The 21,354-nt window shown below is 40.3% G+C and overlaps 1 protein-coding gene across 1 annotated transcript in view; it reads left to right on the forward strand.

Annotated features, from left to right (window-relative positions):
- Positions 1 to 342: 342 nt before the first annotated feature.
- The window catches only part of PLCL2 (phospholipase C like 2), a 192,555-nt gene continuing 171,543 nt past the window's right edge, over positions 343 to 21,354 (forward strand). Inside the window, exon 1 of the mRNA XM_003781727.2 lies at positions 343 to 750. Coding sequence (XP_003781775.1) covers positions 418 to 750 — 333 coding nt within the window. The 5' untranslated portion in view covers positions 343 to 417. The remainder of the gene's footprint in view (positions 751 to 21,354) is intronic.

Consider the following 21,354-nt stretch of genomic DNA (forward strand, 5'->3'; position numbering starts at 1 on the left):
CCGTTACCTCGGGTGGGAGCCTCGAGCCCCTGTGGTGGGCGCCGGCTTGCCCGGGGTGGGCGCCCGGCCCGCGCGGGTTATTTTTGGCGCCCGCAGCGGCGCGTGTGTCGAGGCGTGTTTTCCTTCCCCAGGTGCCAGGAGCCGGGCTCCGCCGGCGCCCGGGCTGACTTATCTCTCTCTTCTTTCCCCTGCAGGAATCTTCCGATAATTCTGCCGCCACGACTTTGACCGTGCGCAAGGCGAGCCCGAAACAAACATCACATCTAAATTAAAAAAAAAAAAAAAGCGGAAGAAGCGGCCGAGGCGGCGGCGGCGGGAGGAGGAGAGGAGGAGGGGCCGCGCACGGCGGCCCGAGGCGGCGGCGGGGACGCGGGGACGCGGGGACGCGGCTTTGTGCAGGCGGGTCGCTGGGCGCCCATGGCGGAGTGCGGCCGGGGGGGCGCCGCCGGCGGGGCCCTGCCCACATCCCCGGGCCCGGCCCTCGGCGCCAAGGGCGTCCTGAAAGCCGGAGCCGGCGAAGGCGGCGGCGGCGGCGGGGGAGGTCGCCTTGGCCACGGGCGGGCGCGCTATGACAGCGGCGGGGTTTCCAACGGAGACTGCAGCCTCGGCGTGTCCGGGGACGAAGCCCGGGCCAGCCCCGCCAAGGGACCCCGGAGCGTGGCTCTCGCCCCGACCCCCAGCCCGGCCGTCTGTCCCCTCCCCCGGGAGAGCAAGCCTGGCGGCCTGCCCCGCCGGAGCAGCATCATCAAGGTAGGTGTGAGAGGGGCGCAAATCGCCCACCGCAGGCGTCCTTGGGGTCTGATTCCTCCCGGAGGAAGTGATGGTGAAAGGAGGGGTTGAAGGGGAGCCCACTGTTAACAGGAACCCCTGGTGCAGGGTGCTTGTGGTGGTTGAGCAAGGATTGGGTGCAAATGGCATTTGGAAGGAATGGAGAGGTGATTCCTGATGTGCAGAAGGAGCTGTGTTCAGACATCCCCAGTTGAACTTGGGGCTGTCACCTCTTCCAGGATTGATCTGGAATTAGGGCCTTGTACCTGCCTGGGTGGGCATACTCTTCTGTGGGAGCTTAGTCTGGTAACAGACACTCTGTAAGGTTTCTAGTGTATTTTTTAAAAGGGGGATTGTGTGAAAATAGTTTTTGAAAAATCCCAGGCGATGAACAGAGATTATTTAATAGGTTTCTTCGGATCTGTGTATGGCTAGTTACTTTTTGCAAATGGTTACACTTTGAGGGCGTACGGTCTCCGGCCACTCAGTCACAAGGAGAAATGGAGTGAGTCGGTTTCTGAACATAAATGCAGATTTCCGCTTTCTTAGGCGCAAAAGCTCGGAGAGATTACAGTTCCATACGATTTAATCTTTTCCTTACTGCAGTGGGCAGGCCTCCAGTTTTGTGGAAGTTCTTTTGGTTTGGTTGTGGTATCTTTTGCACAGTGTTAGGTAGCAGGAGAAAGCCACTGATTGTTTGGTGCGTTTTAAACTCAGAAAGTAATATTAGGAACTCTTGAGTTTGTGGTGGTTTCATTCTAGTGTTTAGTCCACAATGTAAAAATATTTCTCATGACGTGAAGTGAAAAGAAAAGTTGATGAGCTTAGAAGAGCAGAGCCTTAGGCAAGACTAGCTCATTCAGCTTGCTCAAGTATAGAGCAAATATGAAAATGTGGCTTTCTGAAAATCAAGGGGTTATCAGGACAGTGAGCAGCAAAGCACGTTGACAGGCTGCACCCACCCTTCCTGTGATTGATAACTGGTGGGAGAGAGAGCAGAGCATGTCACAGTAAAGAAAGTCGGCACTGGTGGTATTTGAAATTTAACTGGACCTGCGAAAGTCTTCCAAGTACTACGAAAATGTCTGATGGTGTTATCAACTTCTGCAGTAATCTAGTGAAATATATCACCTTGCTACTCTAAGTAAGAGGCAGTTGTGAAACTGCATTTCGCTTTGTCATCTGTTTGCACAGTTTATGTCTAGGCAAGGGCACAATTGAAGGACTAAGGGATCAAGTGTATTAACTACCTACAGCACAAGTTAAGAGTTAAACTTTGCTGCAGACTTAGCTTTTAGTGACGTTTTCTTGTAGTCTGTAGCTTATGTTTCTTTGGAAGTTGCTTTCCACTGTTCATGCTAATCAGTTCTATTGACAGTTATGTGACATTTGTTTTTATTTGCCACCAAATATTTGTGGTGATTTTGCATTGTGCTGTTAATGAAATTTGAGATGAAAATTCCTGAGAAGATACCAGCCAGCCTAAGTTTAATCTCTTTCTTTCCATTGTTTTGAGGGCTTATTTTTGCCCTCAAAAAAAAAAAATCAAACTTTATTAGTGTTCATAGTGGAATTCGTAGTGTAACTTACTGAATTACAACAGAATCTGTTTTGATTTACGATTTATGAGAGATAAGGAAGAAGGATGATTTGTCAATATTTTTGATATATGGCATTACTAACTTGTCACTAGGTATTTCTTCATTGCTTGTTTTACTAGAAGTGCATGGAAAAATGATTAATTGTTCAGCAATCACTGGTTTTAGAAATGACTTTGATACTTATATTGAATTCTATAACTTTTAAAGATATTTTCATCTTTCTTTTTTCTGATGAAGGCATCTGGCTTCTTGTTCACCATTGTATGCCTAGATTCAAAATGCCAGGAGCATAGCAGGGGCTAGATAAACCTGTTACTGAGTGAATGGAGGAAGTACATGTTTTCTTTGAGTTTTGTTGATTTCTAAAACAGGTGGTTTTGGATTTACCAGTCTCCTATCTTGTTTATTATCTTGAAGCTCTAAAGATGGTTTAACATTACGTTTTCTTGCCTGTTTTGAACTTGGATTTTCTTTTTTTTGAGACAGAGTCTCACTATGTTGCCCTTGTAGAGTGCTATGGCATCGCAGCTCACAGCAACCTCCAGCTCTTGGGCTTAGGTGATTCTCTTGCCTCAGTCTCCCAAGTAGCTGGGACTACAGGCACTCGCCACAACACCTGGCTATTTTTTGTTGCAGTTTGGCTGGAGCCGGGTTTGAATATATAGGGCTGGTGCCCTACTCACTGAGCCACAGGTGCAGCCCAGAACTTCCATTTTCTTAAACACTCTTAAAAATTATGGGAGTAGTATTGAGAATTGATCAAGCCTGGCTTATAGGAAATAGAGAATACTATATTTAAACAGGTAACTACTTGGTATGTTTCCTTTTGAACTGATGCCTTGAAGCATCAAGATTTTAGAAATTTAGTGTGGTATTTTCTAAAGACATAACTTATGGCATCAAGACAATGGAAAAAGAGGTTTTTTACTTTAACATCAAATTTGATAAAGCAATGAATATTGCACAGATACTATTGTCACATGAATGGCAGAAATATTTCACTTTTGTTAAAAAAGAATAAAAAGCTTAAGCAAAAGCCCAAGTGAAAAAAAGCAATAGTGACATCTTTCCTTGATGTCCTTTTGTTTGTTTGTTTGTTTGTTTGCTTAATATAAGCATGCATGCAGTCAGGTGGTCTGTGGACTTTCATCTTCATTATAGTGTTGACATCTCTCTAAGGTGGGGAGTAAGTAGTCAGGTAGAGCAATAATGACCTAAATGTGATATGTGGTGAGCAAAGAAAGGGGATTATTGCTGAAGTGCAGGACTCAATGCAGAAGTACACTGTAGGCTGACCTGAATTATATTTCTCATTGAAAATCATTTCTTTAGTACTCTGTTTTGTAAATACAGTATTGAGTAAGAAATTGTTGCAAAACAACATTTTCTGCCAAAATATATGCATAGATATATATACCAAAAGAGTTCCTTGGTTGTGTTAACAATGTTTATGAAAATTCAGGGTAACCAGCCTTATAAAACCTTTTACAAATACCTTAATATAATAAATAAATCATAGAAATCAACACCAGAATTTGCTGCTTTTCTTTAGCTTATTGAAAATGATGATATATTTTTGAGATTATTTACAAAGGCTCATTAATGGATTTTTAGGGAAGAAGCTATTATGTTTGTTATCTTAAGTAATCTAGTAAATGAAAATATTACTTTCATTTTCTCTTTCCATAATTCATCTCATTACACTATTCAATACAATCTATGCTTTATTTTGAAATAGTTAATTTGGTTAATTGTTCAGATGGCATCCATTTTTTACAAATAGCTCAATCCTTGAATTCAAGAGCTTGTCTAAAAATATGAAGTAGCATTTTGGGCCTTAGATTTCTTTTTAATTTTAGAAATAAATGAAGTTAAAATGTCTGTTAGTTTAGATGGTTTATTTTAATCAGAACTAGTTAAATACTTTGGTTGATGATTTGCATACAGTAAAATTCACTCTTGTTGGTATCCAGTTCTAAGAGCTTTGACAAACACAGTCACATGGTCACCACCATAATAAAGATATAGAGCATTTCTATCACCTCAAAAAATTTCAGCAGGTACTTTTGTAGTCTTCTTCTTTCCCACACCCCCAAACTATGGCAACTATTGATCTCGTGTCCTTTTCCTTTTTAGAGGTTGGTTGGTTTGTTTGTTTATTTATTTATTTATTTATTTTGCAGTTTTTTGGCCAGGGCTGAGTTTGATCTCGCCACAGGAACACAAGCATTGCATTATTTTGGTGTTTAGAAACAGTAACAGTAGCTACCATTTATTAAACACTCACTAAGTGCAAAACACGTGAATAGTGCTTACCAGAAACCTCTGAGTTGATCTTGCACCAATCACAGAGACTGGAGGAAATCAGAGTTCAGAGAGGTTAAACCCTTGGTGCAGGTGCTGGAGCTAGTGGCTGTACCCCACTTGGGTAAGGCTGTACTCTACTGCCCCTCAAATTACAGTGGCAGTTTAAATTTGTGATCTAATTGAAGTAGCATTGGTGGTTTGGAACACTGGATTTGATTTTCCCTTTTAAATGTAGGAGATGTTGGAGGGAGAAAAAGATCTCTGTTTTTGCTGGCATAAGAAGTTGACAGATAATGTAGTCAGGCAGCTGTTTAGTCACCTGTTGTGGCTGCTTGACCAGGGCTTTCAGCTTCACAGCTATCAGTAGTCTGACCTTGCCTAAGGGGGCAGCCCTTATTTTTCTTAATCTCTATGGTCATTATCATAGATTCTTATTGTGTAAGAGAAACACTTTTGCTATCTTTATACTAAAATAAAATATATGCTGATGTCTTCATGCTTATAACATGGAGAAAGCAGGCTTTTCACAACTGTTATAAACATTTAAACAAAAATAATAAAAACTTAACATATGTTAATATATAGTGTTGGTCCCTGGTTTACATAAACTTGCCTCCTTGCAGGCAAAAGCTGGCTTGTAGTTAACAATTTTGCATAGATAACAAGCACACAATAACCATTTTGGAATTAGATCTTAAAGAATAAAACTTTGCATCTGAGAATTGTTTTTGAATGGGAGGGGGAACAAAGATAATTGCATGCCCAGCAAACCTGTGGGCATATCATAAATATTAAACAGACAGTAATTGGATTACAGAGTGAATTTGTCTGGATAGATAGGCAGCCTGGATCTTTTAAGTCAGAAAAATCTAATGGCCAATCAGCAACTCTCCATTTTACTTTGTACTAATGCACTTTAGACCATACCAGATAGCTATTGAAAGACAGAACGTGGTTGCTTGTTTTAACCGCTGGAAGGGCTTTTGTCTCCATTCAGAATTCACTTTTCAAAGATAATCAGAGTGTAGTAATTTTCACACTCTAAAAATTACCTGCTGCCTTTTGCCTTTCTTCCCTCTTTTCCAACCTCTCTTCCAAATTGTTTTATTTGATTTGCATTGTTTTTCACCAAATCTAAATAGGCAGCTGACAGGAAATTCTTCATTAATTGCTGATATCAGCCACTTAAGTTATTTTCTTAAAATGCTCTCTCCCAGAATATGTTCATTTCCTTTTAGAGTTCTGTGTGCTCTGCAAGGCATCTAAATTAGACTGAAATTATCTATGCCTCAATATTCAACAAAACAATACTGTACAATACTGTACAGCCTAAATGCAGATATAAATGAAGCAGAAGCATTCATAGTTTTTCTTCAGACTTTATACCTGTATGTTCAAGAATAGATAGATGCTCTATTCCTTTTTTAAAAAATTTTACAGAGAGTCTCACTTTATCACACTCGGTAGAGTTCAGTTGCATCACAGCTCACAGCAACCTCCAACTCCTGGGCTTAGGGGATTCTCTTGCCTCAGCCTCCCAAGTAGCTGGGACTACAGGCACCCGCCACAATGCCTGGCTAATTTTTTGTTGCAGTTTGGCTGGGGCAGGGTTTGAACCCGCTACCCTTGGTATATGGGGCTGGTGCTCTATCCACTGAACCACAGTTACCGCCTACTCTATTCCTTATTAATATTAAGTTTTGGATGCCATTATTTACTATCTCCCCGACCTCTGAATTCCTTAAACTACCTTTTTGTCCAAAATTAGTGGGATTCAGATATTTTTTACCAGCGGCCGCTGCACCGTGCAGGATCTGAAACTTCATGTTTGTCACCTGCCTGACGAGCTTTTTCTGCTGATATTAAAAGTGAATCTGGGAGGGTTGTGCTTTAACACTAGTGTCAGTTGTGATGTAAACTCAAATAGGCATGGAGCCACCAGGGAAGTTTCAGTCATGACTATTTTCTTTATGTCAGATTAATTCCATAGCTTTAGGGTACCTAAAATACGTACCTAATTACGTTGAGCTTTAGCAACAATTATGAGAATGCTCCAGCCTGCTGGCAGAATAAGTGGCACCTGCCCATTCCAGAGTAAGAGAGCAGGGCAGGTGGCAAGGCCCTCTGGCCACTAGCACAGGGTAGGGATAATTAGGTAAAAAGTGTTCTAGCTAATAATCTCAGCTGGGGTGCACCCAGGCCACATGTTACATGTCTGGACTACTCAGGAGGCAGAATCGTGATAGGAAGAAAAGAGAGTATGGGGTTAGGTGTTTGGATTAGATTCTGGCTCCCCCACTTACTTTCTGTATGGCCTTGGGCAAGATACTGAAGTTTGTATGTCTTATTGCGCCATCTCTAAAATCCTCTAAAATGTCATTTTGCAGATTAAATGAGATTATGTGTGAGCTGTGTATGGCACTTAATAAGCACTTTGTAAGCATTACTTAGTATATTTTTCTAATTTTTAGTTTCTATTTAGTTAGATTTTATACTGCGATGAGCAGACTCTTTTAACTCACTTTGAGTTGGATGTCACTAACCCTGCCATGCCCATTGTGGAAGTTTTGCCTTTTGAAATAAGCAGACTGCTTAGAGAAATTTCTCAGAACACGTTCCATAGATGCTCTTAAGAATGATTTGTATTGGTGCCTTTCTAAATCTGATACCTCAATATAACTGTGTACATATGTAAATATACCCCCAGCTATGTGATCAGAGGGTGTTGAGTACTAATTTCATCGCACCAAGCACCCATATGTATTGATTTGCCCAGGACAATCCAGATTTACGTCCTTTGTTCCAGTCTGGATGATAATTAATTGGTCACCCTACTTGAAATCTTCTTACAAACTCCTTTACAGCCTATGTTAGAGACCCATTAAATTGCCCTCTCTGCCTAAACTTAGCCTTTGTTTTCATACCTCTCTTTTTTTGGCTTGGCATGCTTTCCTTTTCTTTTAAGGTCTTCCTCAGTTTATTGCTTCCTGGTTGGACAGATTATTTCTCTGCCTTCCAACCATCGCTCTGCCACTCTCCATTCTCTTCTGTCTCACAGGCAACTGCATCTTATTCACCCTGGGTTTACGCAAACATCTAGTCAGTGTCTTGTGCAAAGCATGTATATATGTGTTAAATAAATGTGTGAATGGATGAATAAATGGGCAGGAATGACAGAACTTAGGAGTTTGATAAAGGTGTTAGTTAGACTTAACTCCACTTGGTTTTGATTGGAATATAAAACTTAGTGGGCCATGTAAGCCAAAGAAGAAATTGACTTTATGTATATAATTTTGAAAACAAAGGGAAAGAAATGCCTTTATTTAAAGTTGAATCCAGGAGTTTGATTGGTTCCAGAATTGTTATGTAAGATGTTAATATAAATGATCTGTCTCTTTTGTGCCCCTGGAATAAGAATTAGACCTTTGAAAATTTCTTTTGATTTTGGTTCGCTATCAAAATTTAAAAAACATAGCAAGAGAGTGTTATTGTTTATTAAGGCACTTAATCACTTTTCTGCTATTTGGTTTCTTTAAATAACATCTATAGCTTTTGCTCAGTTTTTATTTTTAAGGAACTAACTTAAATGTTTGTTGTCAGTAATATTGGTTAGTGAAAAGTTATTCACTGGGAATTCTGTAAAATTAATAAAAAAGAAGATACATAAAGAATCCAGGGTATTAATAGACATAGTTGTAGGAGTAGAATCTTTAATCCTTCAGCATATGTTGTCATATAATGTTAGAAATCCTGCCCTTTGTTGCAATGCAAAGGTTGGGTGCAGGAGATACTAAGACATGGTTTGTATGCACTGCCTCATGTAGCTCTCAACAGAACCTGTAAGGAGACATTGTCATTCTCTTTATAGACAAGGAAACCCATTCCACAAAGTTTGGGAATTTTCAAGCAAGGTTACAGAGCTCATAAGAGGCAAAGCGAGCATGCAGATTAAGCTTGACTGTCTTGAAAGCCCACGCTTTTAACTGTTCCATCACGCTCTCCCACTCCATCCTCTTGAGTGACTTTGGCTTTCCCTTTTTCCTCCTACTCGCCCAAGCCATTCTGGCTCCTTAATTTTGGCAGTTTCTACCAGTCCTAAAATAGACACCTGATTTTTAATTGGAAAAGTTTGGCTTTTAGTAGCTGAATCTTGGGATGCAACCCATGTGTACCTAATCAACATGAAGCCATAACCATAGTCCTGTCCACTGTGCTCTGGGGCTCTGTCTGGTCCACAACCTGGGATTTTGTCCTTTTCTTCTCCGTGCTCCTTTGATGGATTAGAAATCTTTTTAGGGGGCTTATTTTCCATTTTTGTTTCTTCTTCTTCTTCTTCTTCTTCTTTTTTTAAACAAAATATCAATTTATACTTATACACCTTTTAGGGTCCTGGAAGGTAAAGTAGGAAATAATTAGTAACATTTTTTTTAAGGTGGGCCATTTCTGATAGTATTTATCCCTGTTATTGTTTTGAAACTGGCAAATAGTTACAGAATTTCATAGAGTACAGTAATACTCTCAATATATTACTATGGAATCAATAGTCAGGTATCTTCATGGAGAGTGCTAAAATTACTGATGTTAATATTGCAGATATTAACATTCCAGAAACCAAGTAGCTGGGTTTAAAAGTGATTAATAATGGAGAATCATGGGATTTTCAGAACAGAAAGAGATCATATAAAATTCTTTTGTAGTTAGAGATACACAAGGCCATACTGATTAGTACATTTAGCTCCTAGCTATGGTTGAATTCATTTATTTGCATATTAGCATAACAGAATTGGAAAAAATTGTTATGTAATACTGCAGCATGTGGGTATTAATAGAACAAGATGTGGTCTTTCAAACAGCTATTTTTGCGAATTTGTTTTTTTGCTGTAGATAGCTGCATGTGTACACATGTTATACTAGTGCAAGCATATACTCTCAAGACTCTGTTTTTAAATAGTAACGACTAAGCGCAAACCAAATAACGTAGTGCTGGGTTGACACCAGTGGACTTGTGAGAGACTGATGGGTAGCAGGTGTCTGCTATCTGAACTGAAAATGCCCAGGAAGGGGTAGGCTGCTTTTTTATGAATATTGCTCGTGAAGCCTCTGTTGCTTTTGACCAATTAGTGTGGCCATAGAGGGATAAGTGACCTGATTTCAGCTACTATTAGAATCACAAGCCATATGACTCTCTCCATCCTGCTACTTTTTATTTTCTATCTCCTTTCTAAGCTCTGACATCCTGTAGGTATAATAGATGTAATTTTTCAAATTGTTAATATAGTTTCACCTTTATTCTTGAAGGAAATAAAGTAAATTGTTTAGATTCTTATTTCTATTAATTCATACTAATTATTTATATTCAATGCCAATAGAATTATTCAGATACTTTTATATTGGAGCTAATAGAATCGCTGATGAAATACAAGTTTTAATGATGTATTTCTTCGGAGTACTTGATGATTTGTTGAAAGGGTGCTCTTTCAAGGCTTCTCCTGGCTTATGTATATTTCCATAAATAATTTTCTAAACATTTAAAGTAATTGCTAAAATTAGAAGTAAAATTGCTGTCATAGTATATGTGTATGTTCGGCTTTAGTAGCAACTATCAAGTGGTTTTCCTGACTGGTTAAACCAATTTCTACACTCAACAGGGTGTATGAATTCTTGTTGCTCTGAACACTCACATTGGTATTGTCAGTGTTTCTCTGTTTTCTTGTGTTTTGATTGTAAACCTTGTGGTGGTTATGTAATGGTACCTTCCTGTGACTTTTTGACTAAATTTCCCCAATGACTAACGATGTTGAGCACCTTTTCTTGTTTCTTGGACATTTGGATATTCTCTTTTGTGAAAATGCCTGTTCAAGTCTTTTGCCCATTTAAAAAATTGGGGTGTTTTAATTTTTTTTAAAATAGATATGTAGAACTTCTTTACATATCCTTCTTCTGGCTATGTCTTTTGTGTGATACATATCAAAAAGGTCTTCTCTTAGTATGTGAGTTGGCTTATGGTCTTACAGGGATCTTTTAATGAATAACAATTCTTAATAAAATTGTGGCTTAGTGAGTAGGGCGCCAGCCCCATATACTGAGGGTGGCAGGTTTGAAGTAAAGGTTAAATAAATATATTTATAGTCTTACATACATATTTCTGAAACAGGACATAAAAATAACAACCATAAATTATTCCTGTTATTTTGTTGCAGTTTAGGAAAGAAACTAGGCACAAAAGAGTCGATATTTTTTGTTCCATTTATTTAAAGTTCAAAAGCAGATAAACTAATTTGGGGTGATAGAAGTCAGAATAGTGGTTACATTTGGGGGTAATGTCTGAGAGGGGGAGTCAAGGGGCCTTCTGGGTACCAGTGGTGTTTGGTTTCTGGGTCTGAGTATTCCAAGGGTGGGTTCACTTTGTAAAAATCTCTTAAGCTATACACTTAGGATTTCTTTTTCTGAAGGTATATCATACATCAGTGAATTAAGTTGATTTAAACAATTAAATTATAAACATTAATAGAATTGAGAAACTTATTTCCCCTGGTACTATTTAGGATGGGGACTTTTACTATTGGCTTCTGTCTGTGGATGACCATGTGAAACATGTTCTTGTTGCAGTGGAGGCTTGTATGTGAGGAGACCTGCTAGAGCCCTAAGCTGAGCAATGATATGGAGAGTGGATGGGTGGAGACTGGATAGAGAGGGCAACTTGTTGGGAGAGCTGAAGCCTGGATCTTTCCTGGAAGATACCAAGAGCATACAACGAGCTGGCCTAGGTGGGAAGTTGACACAGAAGTGAAGAGTGTGTTGGTCATTGCAGTCTACTTATGCTGTAGATGTGATTGCCTAGAGTTTTTATGACTTTTTTCTTATTTCAGATCAATATGAGAGTACAAATGTTAGATTACATTGTTTTTGTTTCTAAGGTAAAGTTCAAGTTATAGCTGAGCCCTTCACCCAGGCGGTGTGCCGTACACCCCTACATTGTGTGCATTAAGTGAAAACTTGCCAATCATCCTCCCTCCTTCCCTTTTCCTCTAATCCTTCCCCCTCACTTGTAGATACTTGGTGTTTTTCTTTCCTGTGTGCATGTAGCCACTTATATATTGGCTTCATATTAATACTGAATACACTGGACACTTACTTCTCCATTCCTGTGATACTTTACTAAGAAGAATGTGTTTCAACTCCATCCAGGTGAATATAAAAGGTGTGCTAGGGAGGTTAATATTCCAGGGTATGCTGGTCATCTAGAAATTTTGAGAACCACTCATTTGTGGTGCACCTGTTCTTTGGATAATTGTTTTCTAGATGGAGGTTTTTGGTCTCAAGAAGTTAACAAATCAAATCCAGTGATCCAGGTATGTGGACAAAATCAAGAATTGTTTGATCACCACTGACTAGCAATATCCCTAGGACCTCAGGTGGTTGGCAGGATGTTTTAGTTTTACTGAACACATACCCTACTTCATCTAATAAGGGCAGCTCAATTTATTGAAGGAAAAACTCCACTAAGGCAGCTTAAAGTTTAATCCCACCCCCTAAACCTTACCAGCCATAGCATCATGAACTACAACCTGCAGGATTCTGGGAGCTATTTGTTCTCTTACATCTAACCGAGTAAAGTAGGGCAGTCAAGAAGCCAAGATATGAGAAAGGTTTCACAACTGTCTTAACCCCAGATGTACCTTAGAAATTTCCTAGCGTGCTTTAGGAAACCCCTAAAGGTTCTAATTTAATTGGAGTGTTGTGGGGCCTACGTATTAGTATGTTTTAGAATCCAGATAATCCCATTGTATCTTAAGTAACTCATCTGAATATATGGTGTTGTCTCCCTCCCAGTACCAGGCAGGTACTTTTAATATAAAGTACCAAAATATCAATGTAGGGGAACAATTTCTTATTCTAATTTGGAGAAACAGATTTTGTATGTGGAAACAGTGGTCTGCCCAGCGTGCTAATCATTGTGCCATAAGAATATATTTTTGATCGAGGTAAAGGTAAAAATTATGTTATTAGGTTACCAAAAGGCCCTGGGTTGATTATTCAGAGCCTTAATCTACGTAGATTAATCAAAACTGTGCAACCACTATTTCCAAGCCTGTGCCTTGGCTTTCGTCTGGTCATCCCTCCCAAGAGAGAAGGTTTCCGTGCACCGTGGCATCTGCAGCATGGAGGAAGAACATCCTGAGGGGAATGGCTTTTAGAAAGAACTGATTGACAGAGGCATGGGACTATTCTAGAGAGAAGTGGTTAGATATTTCAATCGTTGCTAAAACAAGTGTGGTAAAAGTGCTGTTAACTCACACAAGGTTATAAATCAACCCTTGCCAGACAGGTGTGTGTCCATAAGGGTGATTTGTGGTGGGAGGAAGAGAACTAATCTAGTGATACCCCAGTGCCCCCTCATCATGATCAAGCTGACAGGCTGGGCTGGCATGTCATGACCTTTGGGTAAACATGTACTTTCTGAATGCTGGGGCATTTTCCTCTCACCTTGCCTGTAAGGAAAGAACTTTGAACTCCTGAAGCAACTGTAAAATATATTTTATTGGCTGCAAGGCAGTAACATGAAAATTTTAATTGTTACATGTTCATAGCCTTAGTTATATGATGTGGACTCTTTTCTTCCTCAACTGTTCTAAGAGGTCGTCATTATTCCTATTTATTCTTTTAGGTCAACTTCTTCTTTCAAATTAACGTGGCTGAATCTTCCAGTAGAGGAGCTTTTATCCCTTATTTGTCTTGAGTAGGCAGCAAAAGGAGAAGAGGTTTGAGGGAAGGGCAAATCCTTGGAGACCCTTGTCTAGAGGCCAGAAAGGCACCCACAGTTTGGCAGCAGCAAAGTGGTTTTGAGCTGTCCTCATTTCAATTGTGACACTATCGTTAATACATATACCTTTAATAGGCAGTTTTATTTACTTATTTCTGAGTAGAAATGAACTTTAACATTCTTTGGGAGGAGAGAGTATACAATCTTCCTATGCAAATTCAGTATTTAGTAATTTATATTTGCCAAGCAAAGAACAAGAGAAGTTTCTTTCCCTGCAGCATCATTAGCCAGATCCTCTTATTCATCTTCATTGTTAGGGAAGAAAGTATTATTGAAAAATATTTCTAAATAGTTAAATAACCCTTTTGTCCTAATGAACAGCTGCCATTTATGAATGTCACCATGAGGGATTTGGAAGCAAGAGATTGAAACAAAGGAAGAAAAATGGGACCTATAGTGAGTTAGGTCCCTTCTCTGCTGGGCTCCGTAACGAGAAGTGGGAGAGAAGTGTGCTTTCTCTGGCAGCAGCCCTGACCTCAGTGCATTTGTGCTGCTGTCCTCATCAGTACTGGTTGCCTGACAGCAGGGCAAAACAAGGAGGAAGATAGCTGAGAAAATAGCTCCAAAATAACAGGTGTGATGAAGCTCCTGTGCCCAGATAAAAAATATGGCAACTCTCAGGCCCCTATTCTTGAAAACCCCCAGGGGCTATTGGACCCATTAATTATAGTCCAGAATGGTGCTTCCAGTCTTTCCTACTCCAGGCCACACCTAGAAAATGATACAATTCTACAGTCAAACTGAGGTTATTGCTTAGGGTAGAGGCCCCACCCAGCTGTAGCAGGGTGGAGGATGTAGGGGTGGGGTTGCAAGGATGCACACCAGTGGCAGGCCTGTCACCCACTGGTGGCACCCCAGGGTGTACTTGTCAGGAGGCTGTGTTCTAAAGGTGGTGGAGAGAAGAGCAGAGGAGCCAGGGAAGGTATAATAAGCTTTGCTGGGAGTGCCCTGTACCTATTGCTGTTTTGAGAATGTCTTTCATACCATAGCTGCAGGGGCCCCAAGATATGTCATGGAGCTGTGGCCACTGTGGAAGCAACAGCAGCAGACAGGTTAGCCTGGCATGGGGATGAGGTTCTCAAGAGTAAGAGGAACACTTAAGATTCTGTCTTTCTGATGAGAGCGCTGGTTTTGTATCTAGGGAAGACTGTTAGTCTAGCCTTAGTCTTTTCTGCTGTATCTGAACAGAGCAGATCACTGGGGTCAACAAACAGCTGGCTTAAAAACAGCAACCAAAGGCATTGAGTAGGCAGAGAGGCTGAATTTCTATGTAGAGGTTCAACCCAGAGACCTGCATGCTAGCTGGGAGCTGGCCTGTGGAGAGTCAGGGGCTCTGATTAGGGTTGGGCACCTGCTTGGTTGAAGGGTTAAATATGCTAAGAGGACTTTGCTGGCTCTTCTTTTTGTTGTAAAAAGTGCTTGAAATGTTGTCTGCCAGGTTTCTTGTATGTCTTTTGGGCATGGGGGGCAAGTACTTTGTGTACGACTTTAGTAAGTTAAAGCCAGACAGATCTTGGAAAGATCTGTTTTTTTCTGAATAATTCAGTTACTGCTATTTTATTGTTGATTTGATTCTGTAACCTGAGAAAGATCTGTGCTGTTCCTGAAGGGTTGCTGACAAATCCATTAAAATACCCACTCTCCCCCCTATGAAGAAAACACCTTAAAAAGCGACTCTGTCCTATATTAAAGGTCACATTTAAGTTTTTGCTGTCTCTTTATCATCCATAATTTGAAATGCTGTTTTCAGTACTCCCTGCTTCTCTTACTTTATTTAAAAATCGTGTTTTGGCTTTATATTTTTATTTTGGCTCACCCTGGCTTTGGTTTACTTATATTTTTAAATGTAAAATTTATAATACACTTAACTGCAGGCCCTGCCCTCCCTCCAGCATCCCCCCACTCACCCCTCGTAATTTTTCTTAGTTTCCAGCATGGTGAACTCTGGTGGGTTAGCAGGATTGTTTTGGTCACTCTAGCCTTAGACTCCAGGAAAGATTCTGGTATTGAGGTAGCGATGACTGTGACGCTTAAAAAAATAAAACTTTTTTTTTTTTCTTGACAGAGGTAAAAATTCAGAGAATAATTCAGGAAGTCTGTTAAAGCCAAAAAATAACTTAAACACAATTATTCTGTATGTTTAGTATTTTCAGTGTAATTAAAAAGAAAAAATTTTAATTGATGAAATGACAAATTATACTTTGTTTCCTCATAGAGACTATCAAATTCAAAAGAAAGAAGATTTTTACATCTGGAATGTATTTTGGCTTTTAAGAAAATTGGTTAAACTCTTTATTATCTTACTGTTTTGCCTATACAGTACATTGAATTAAAAGCTGCATAAAGATTTGCTCATTTCATTAGGATAGTTACCCTAATGTTTAAAAGATGCTTAAAACTCCTGAAGCAAGATGGTATGAAAATATAGAATAGTAGCAATAATACTGCATAACCAAGAGTTCAAGGAAAGTTCATTTGTATGCTAATAGCACTTAATGTTTGCATAGGTCTTTCATCTCTACAAGCCATTTTTAACATCAGCTCATTCTTTTTTTTTTTTTTTTATCAGCTCATTCTTAATGTACCCTGCCAGTGATCCTGTGTACTAGACATTATCAGTGGCCGCATTTTCTCAGTGAAAAAGTTGAGGCTCATGTATACAAAATTACATGAGGTTACACCAAATAATAGCAAGTTTCGTTTTGGACTCTGGTCTACTACGGTCACTCTCCATTCTACCCCGGTACTTTCTTATGTTTTATATGTATACATTGGGAAGGTGATACTTCATTCCTCACCTGCTTCATTAACAGGACACAAAAATAGAAACCCAGAATCATCAAAAGGTAATCTTGGGACAGCACCTACTTGAGTAGTGAACTGGTTGGTTGAGAAACCAAAGAGTTGTTTTTCTACTATGGAAGGAACTGAACTTTAACGCCTTGGTCATGTGTCACTGGCCCACTATTACTAGAAAAATTCACTGCTCTGCTGCTTATTTTGATAAGGCAGAGCATCTGTTTGGCCTTGAAGTAAAAACAATTATATTTATGTGCTAAATTTATTTAGCAAGTCAGGTTTGTTTGTTCCAAGAAAGCAACAGTATCTCCCCTGGCCATTCTGGAAGCCACCTGTTGCTTTCAGGAGTTACATGGAAGGCAGTACCCCTGGGACACTAAAGACTCTTCAGAATACGGGGGCCTCGTGATGGCATGGTCCTTTTCACATACCATGTGACACAGGGCAGGGCTGGTGCTAATGAGGCCAAGGTCATAGGCTGTCTGTCCACTGTGTAGGGAACTTTGCAGAGAGGGCATCCGTGACTCGGGCAGTGCCTACACAAATCCTATACTCCCCTTTCTGTACCTGGACCTTCTTTGTCTGCTATTACTCAAGTTTAGAAAACAAGACAGGTAGCAGGAGTCTTCCCTCTACCCTCCTCAGCACTCTGTTCAGCTACCTTCTGAACTCTCTTCTGCCTTTTCTCAGCTGTGTCTTGAAAGAGTGTCTGGGATTGCCTTCTCCACTTTCTTTCCTTCTATTCACTCTCCCATGTATTCCTGCATGAGAAGGTTATATCGTGTCTCTATACCATACAGCTAATGGGCCTGCTTTTCTCACACCAAGCCTCATCCTGGACAGCCTTTCTACAGTCAGAGCTGCAATCAGCCATGGACTCACTTATGACTCTCACAGGGATGTTTCTAGTACACATTTGCCCTGTGATGCTTCTGCGTGCCCCGAGTCCCCTTTGGTGCATCACCTGGACATATTCAATTACAACATTCCCTTTCTTATGTTGCTCCCACTCTCCTGTCTGGTCCTTTTCTGTAGTTAGTTTGGCAAACATTCCCACCATCCGTTCTTCTTTCTTTATGGCCATCGAATCAGTCAGTATAAAAGAGAGAGTATTTATTTTTTAAAAGGAAGTGTCAAGCTTAAGAAATTATAGCATGCTCTTTTTTTTCTCTTACAAGATAAATGCATGCATTTACTTTTTAAAAGAGAAATGATCAGTTTGTGATCTGCTGCTGCTAAAATCAAATATATGTGTGATTTCTATAACAAAAACATGGACTGAGTTGAATTAAAATTATTTAACGCTTTAGTATAACTTTCTGATTTTTAGTCTAAAATGGTTTGGAAGGAATCATGCAAATAACCCAACTTTCATTGATCTTTGAGTCTCTTAATCTTCCTTTGTTATACATTGATTCACTTGAAATTACAAAGCAAAGTTTAGTTGAGATCTGGTTCAGAAACATTTGTTTTTTATAGGGAAGCTGTTATATGTTAGGGAGGGGCATATTAATATGCCAGTGAGGGACAATTTTTAAGTATTTTGCAAAAGAATATACATAGGAAGAATTTATTTTCTTGCAAGGATTCAGTTTGAGTTTAATCATCCTTAGCCTGGGGTATCATTTCTTATCCTGGGATCCATGAATCACAATTTTTTCCCCATTGATTTCTTTCCTGTTACTTTGTGAAAAAAATTAGTTTTATGCCAAAGATGTTACTAAGGCATTTTGCTACAGGTGTCTGTGGGTGGGATGCAGTGGCATACATGTGGTCTGGAAGTTGCCGGTGGGTGTTATATTGTGTAGTTAGTTTAGCTTCCCTTTAACAGGCAGTAAAGCATGCCTGTCCTGCTGTAGGATCACAGTCCTCTGTCAGAAAGCAAATCCGTTGGAGCTCTTGCCTTTTAATTTTACTTTCATTGCTGGATATTATGAAACACAAAAGCTCCCGTTTTGTTTAACAGCAAGCAGGGGTTCTTGCCAATAACAGTGTGGATTCAGTACAAGTTCTGGTGTGCCCAGCAGCGGACACTCAGATGTGTGAGAAGATAGAGCCCCAAAGGTTCAGTAAGATTACAGCCAAGTGGAGAGAAGCCACCTAGTGGGAAAGACCTTGTGAAGCTTTAGTTCTGGGAAACGGCCAGTTGGTTTTGTGGTTGAGTCTAGAAGAAAATATTGAGAGGAGCTTATTCTCTAACATGGCATCCTACTTAGTGTTGCTGACATTTCTTCTAGTATTCCTAAGTAAATTTTGCCAGGACAAGTCCCTTTAGCCTGCACCTGGGTAGGTCCCTTGGCATTCTTCATTACAACCATTTGGTGGTTTTTATCTGTTATATGCATGTGAGGACCATCAAAAAATTCCTCTTTTGTGATTTCTTTTGGAAAGTGCAAGTGTCTATGGATATCTTTGAACTGTAGAACTTTGATGGTAAGAAAACTTTGGTCCTATGAAGGAGAGGTTCCCACCTGATTGTTGGGCAGCTACTCTAGCTTTGCTGTTTTGGTGAAAAAAAAATCACTTGTGCTGTGGAAACTTCTAGCTTCTAAGTCTTTACTGAGTTTTATCAAGCCTACTGGCCAGTAATCCTGACTAACATTCGATGCATTAATAGCCTGCACAGGTTCCCCCTCCCCCCCAAAAAGGAGCAGTCTGTGGAATTCATTTTGTTAACACTGAGGTGTACTTGTTCTTTAAGGACAGGTGTTGGGCGTATTAGTATATGTGTGTGGGGGGAGTGGGTGGAGCATGTACGTGTGTTTTATAACAGGGAAAACTTGCAGGGAAGAGTCACCTGGTGGGTGGGTAAGCTTGTTTGGTGGTTCTCTGGCCTTCTAAGTGAGGTCTTTTAGTTCAAGGCTTGCCATCCCCATGATGGATGATCCTGAAACTAGAAGTGCTTTTGCCTACCTGCCATCCTGGAAGCAGATACCAAGTACATCTGCTGGCCAAAGTCAGGAGTAGTATATCTCTGGCAGCCTCTTTGCAAGCAGAAGCCTATAGACGCTAGGAAAAACTGCAGAACATCTTTGAAAGTTATTTTGCTTCTGGCAGCTTCCCGTTGGCATGCAGACTGAATCCTCTCCTTCGTGACAGAGACAGCATCAGAGGTGCTATCCCCTCCACTGAAGGCCCCAGGGTGTGTGGGCACAGGGAGTGATGAAAGTGAATGTAACCTGAAGAGGTTTGGGGGATTTTTATACTTCTTTACGCATGCTGTCCTAGCCTGACAGAATGGTCTGTGATTCCCCATTTGGTACTATATGCCCTTTCTTTTGTCATTAACACAAACCCTAGAAGTCAAAGCTGATTGACTATCAAACACCAGGCCCTAGTTTCTACCTCTATATCAAACCAAAGTAACATCCTTCTGTTCGAAATTTTCTTGTAATATAGAGAGCACTTCCTGTTTTATCTATGTGATTTAAATTTAATTTTGGGGGAAGCAGTCAGGTGATTTTTGCATTTAAAGTAAGAGCAAAAAGTATAATTATTTACAAAATTATTTAAAATTTTCTATGTAAAGGAAAATTTCCAATGAATTTCCAATGATGAAATTGTGAACCCAAAAAAGAATTTGTTTGAAAACTTTTTGTGTGCATGTGTTTCTGCTAAGTTTTCTTTAGATTTTTTCAAAGGGATCTGAAATCAAACAAGTAACCAGTTGATTCAGAGTAAGATTCTGCTGTTGCAGCAGCTCCAGCTCACTGTTTATACCTCCTCAGAACAGCAACAGCACAGGGAGGCTGTTGGTTCTGTCCTCCTAGCTTCCCCTTTCTTTGGGGAACCTGCAGGGAGAGAGTTGAGAAGGAGGAAGGGGCCCTGGAAATGGAGGAGTGGGTGTTGATGGGTGTTGATGGTGCCTGGTGGCTGGCCTCCTCCACGCCTTGCCACGGCGGCCTGTTCTAGCCTAGGCCCCAGACCCCGGGCTTCTGCTGTGGACACCAGGCCCAAACAGAACACCTCACCCAGGTGACTCCAGGCTGCCCTCTGGCAGGCTGGGCGGGCGCTCTCCTTCCTGCTCAGACTGGTCTCTTCTTGGAAGAGGAAGATGAGGCAGTAGGTGCCCACGCCTGCTTGCCTCCCATCCCTTCCAATACCACCCCCAAGCATTCTGAGCAGAGGATGGGCTGGGCCTTGAGTCCCCCAGACCTCAGAAGGACTATTCATGTGCACCAAGGCACCACTAACCATCTTCTGCTTTGGCAAGAATAAACCAGATCCACCTAGAGAGGCCTCTGGGATAGGAGGGACTTTATATGTGGCAGGGCTACATTCTGACTCTCATGAATCTAATCCCTTTTCTCTTTGTGGGTTTCTTCCTCCATTAAAAAATAAATATATGAAAATTAGATTTTATGATTGTGTTGGTATAAAGTCAAATCTATTACTATTATATATTTGGACATTTTATTTGTCCTTTATTTTTTCCTTGTGATTAAAACATTTTCATGTACCCTTAAAAATACCATGGGCTTTAAATGCCGTGCCCACCTTCAGCAGTTACCAGCTCATGGCCAATCTTGTTTTCTCTATACTCTTACCCATTTATTCCCAATCTGTGTTATTTTAAAGACAATCCCAGATGCCATACAAATCTACAGTATTATTATTATACCTAAAAATTAACAGTAATTCCTCCCTATCATCAAATAATCTAGTCAGTGTTCAGATATCCAATTATTCTTAAAAGGTATAGCTGGGCGCCTGAGGCAAGAGAAACACATAAACCCAAGAGTTGGAGGTTGCTGTGAGCTGTGATATCACAGCACTCTACCAAGGGTGACTCTGTATAATGAGACTCTGTCTCAAAAAATAAATAAAATAACAGTTTGTTTAATTCAAGGTCCAGATAAGCTTGCCCAGTGGATAAGTTGGCCCTCTTGTGTGCAGACCATCCCCTAATTTTCTTTCTAAAATGAAGAAGATATGGAATATGAAAATGAGTATGTTCTTAGTACTTCCAGTTTATGATTTTTTTTGGTATGGTTTTTTTTTTTTTTCCAGGTTTTGGCTGGGGCTGGGTTTGAACCCACCACCTCTGGTGTATGT

This window comes from Otolemur garnettii, unplaced genomic scaffold (genome assembly GCF_000181295.1).
Source record: "Otolemur garnettii isolate 467f Iridium unplaced genomic scaffold, OtoGar3 scaffold00002, whole genome shotgun sequence".
Lineage (NCBI taxonomy): Eukaryota > Metazoa > Chordata > Mammalia > Primates > Galagidae > Otolemur > Otolemur garnettii.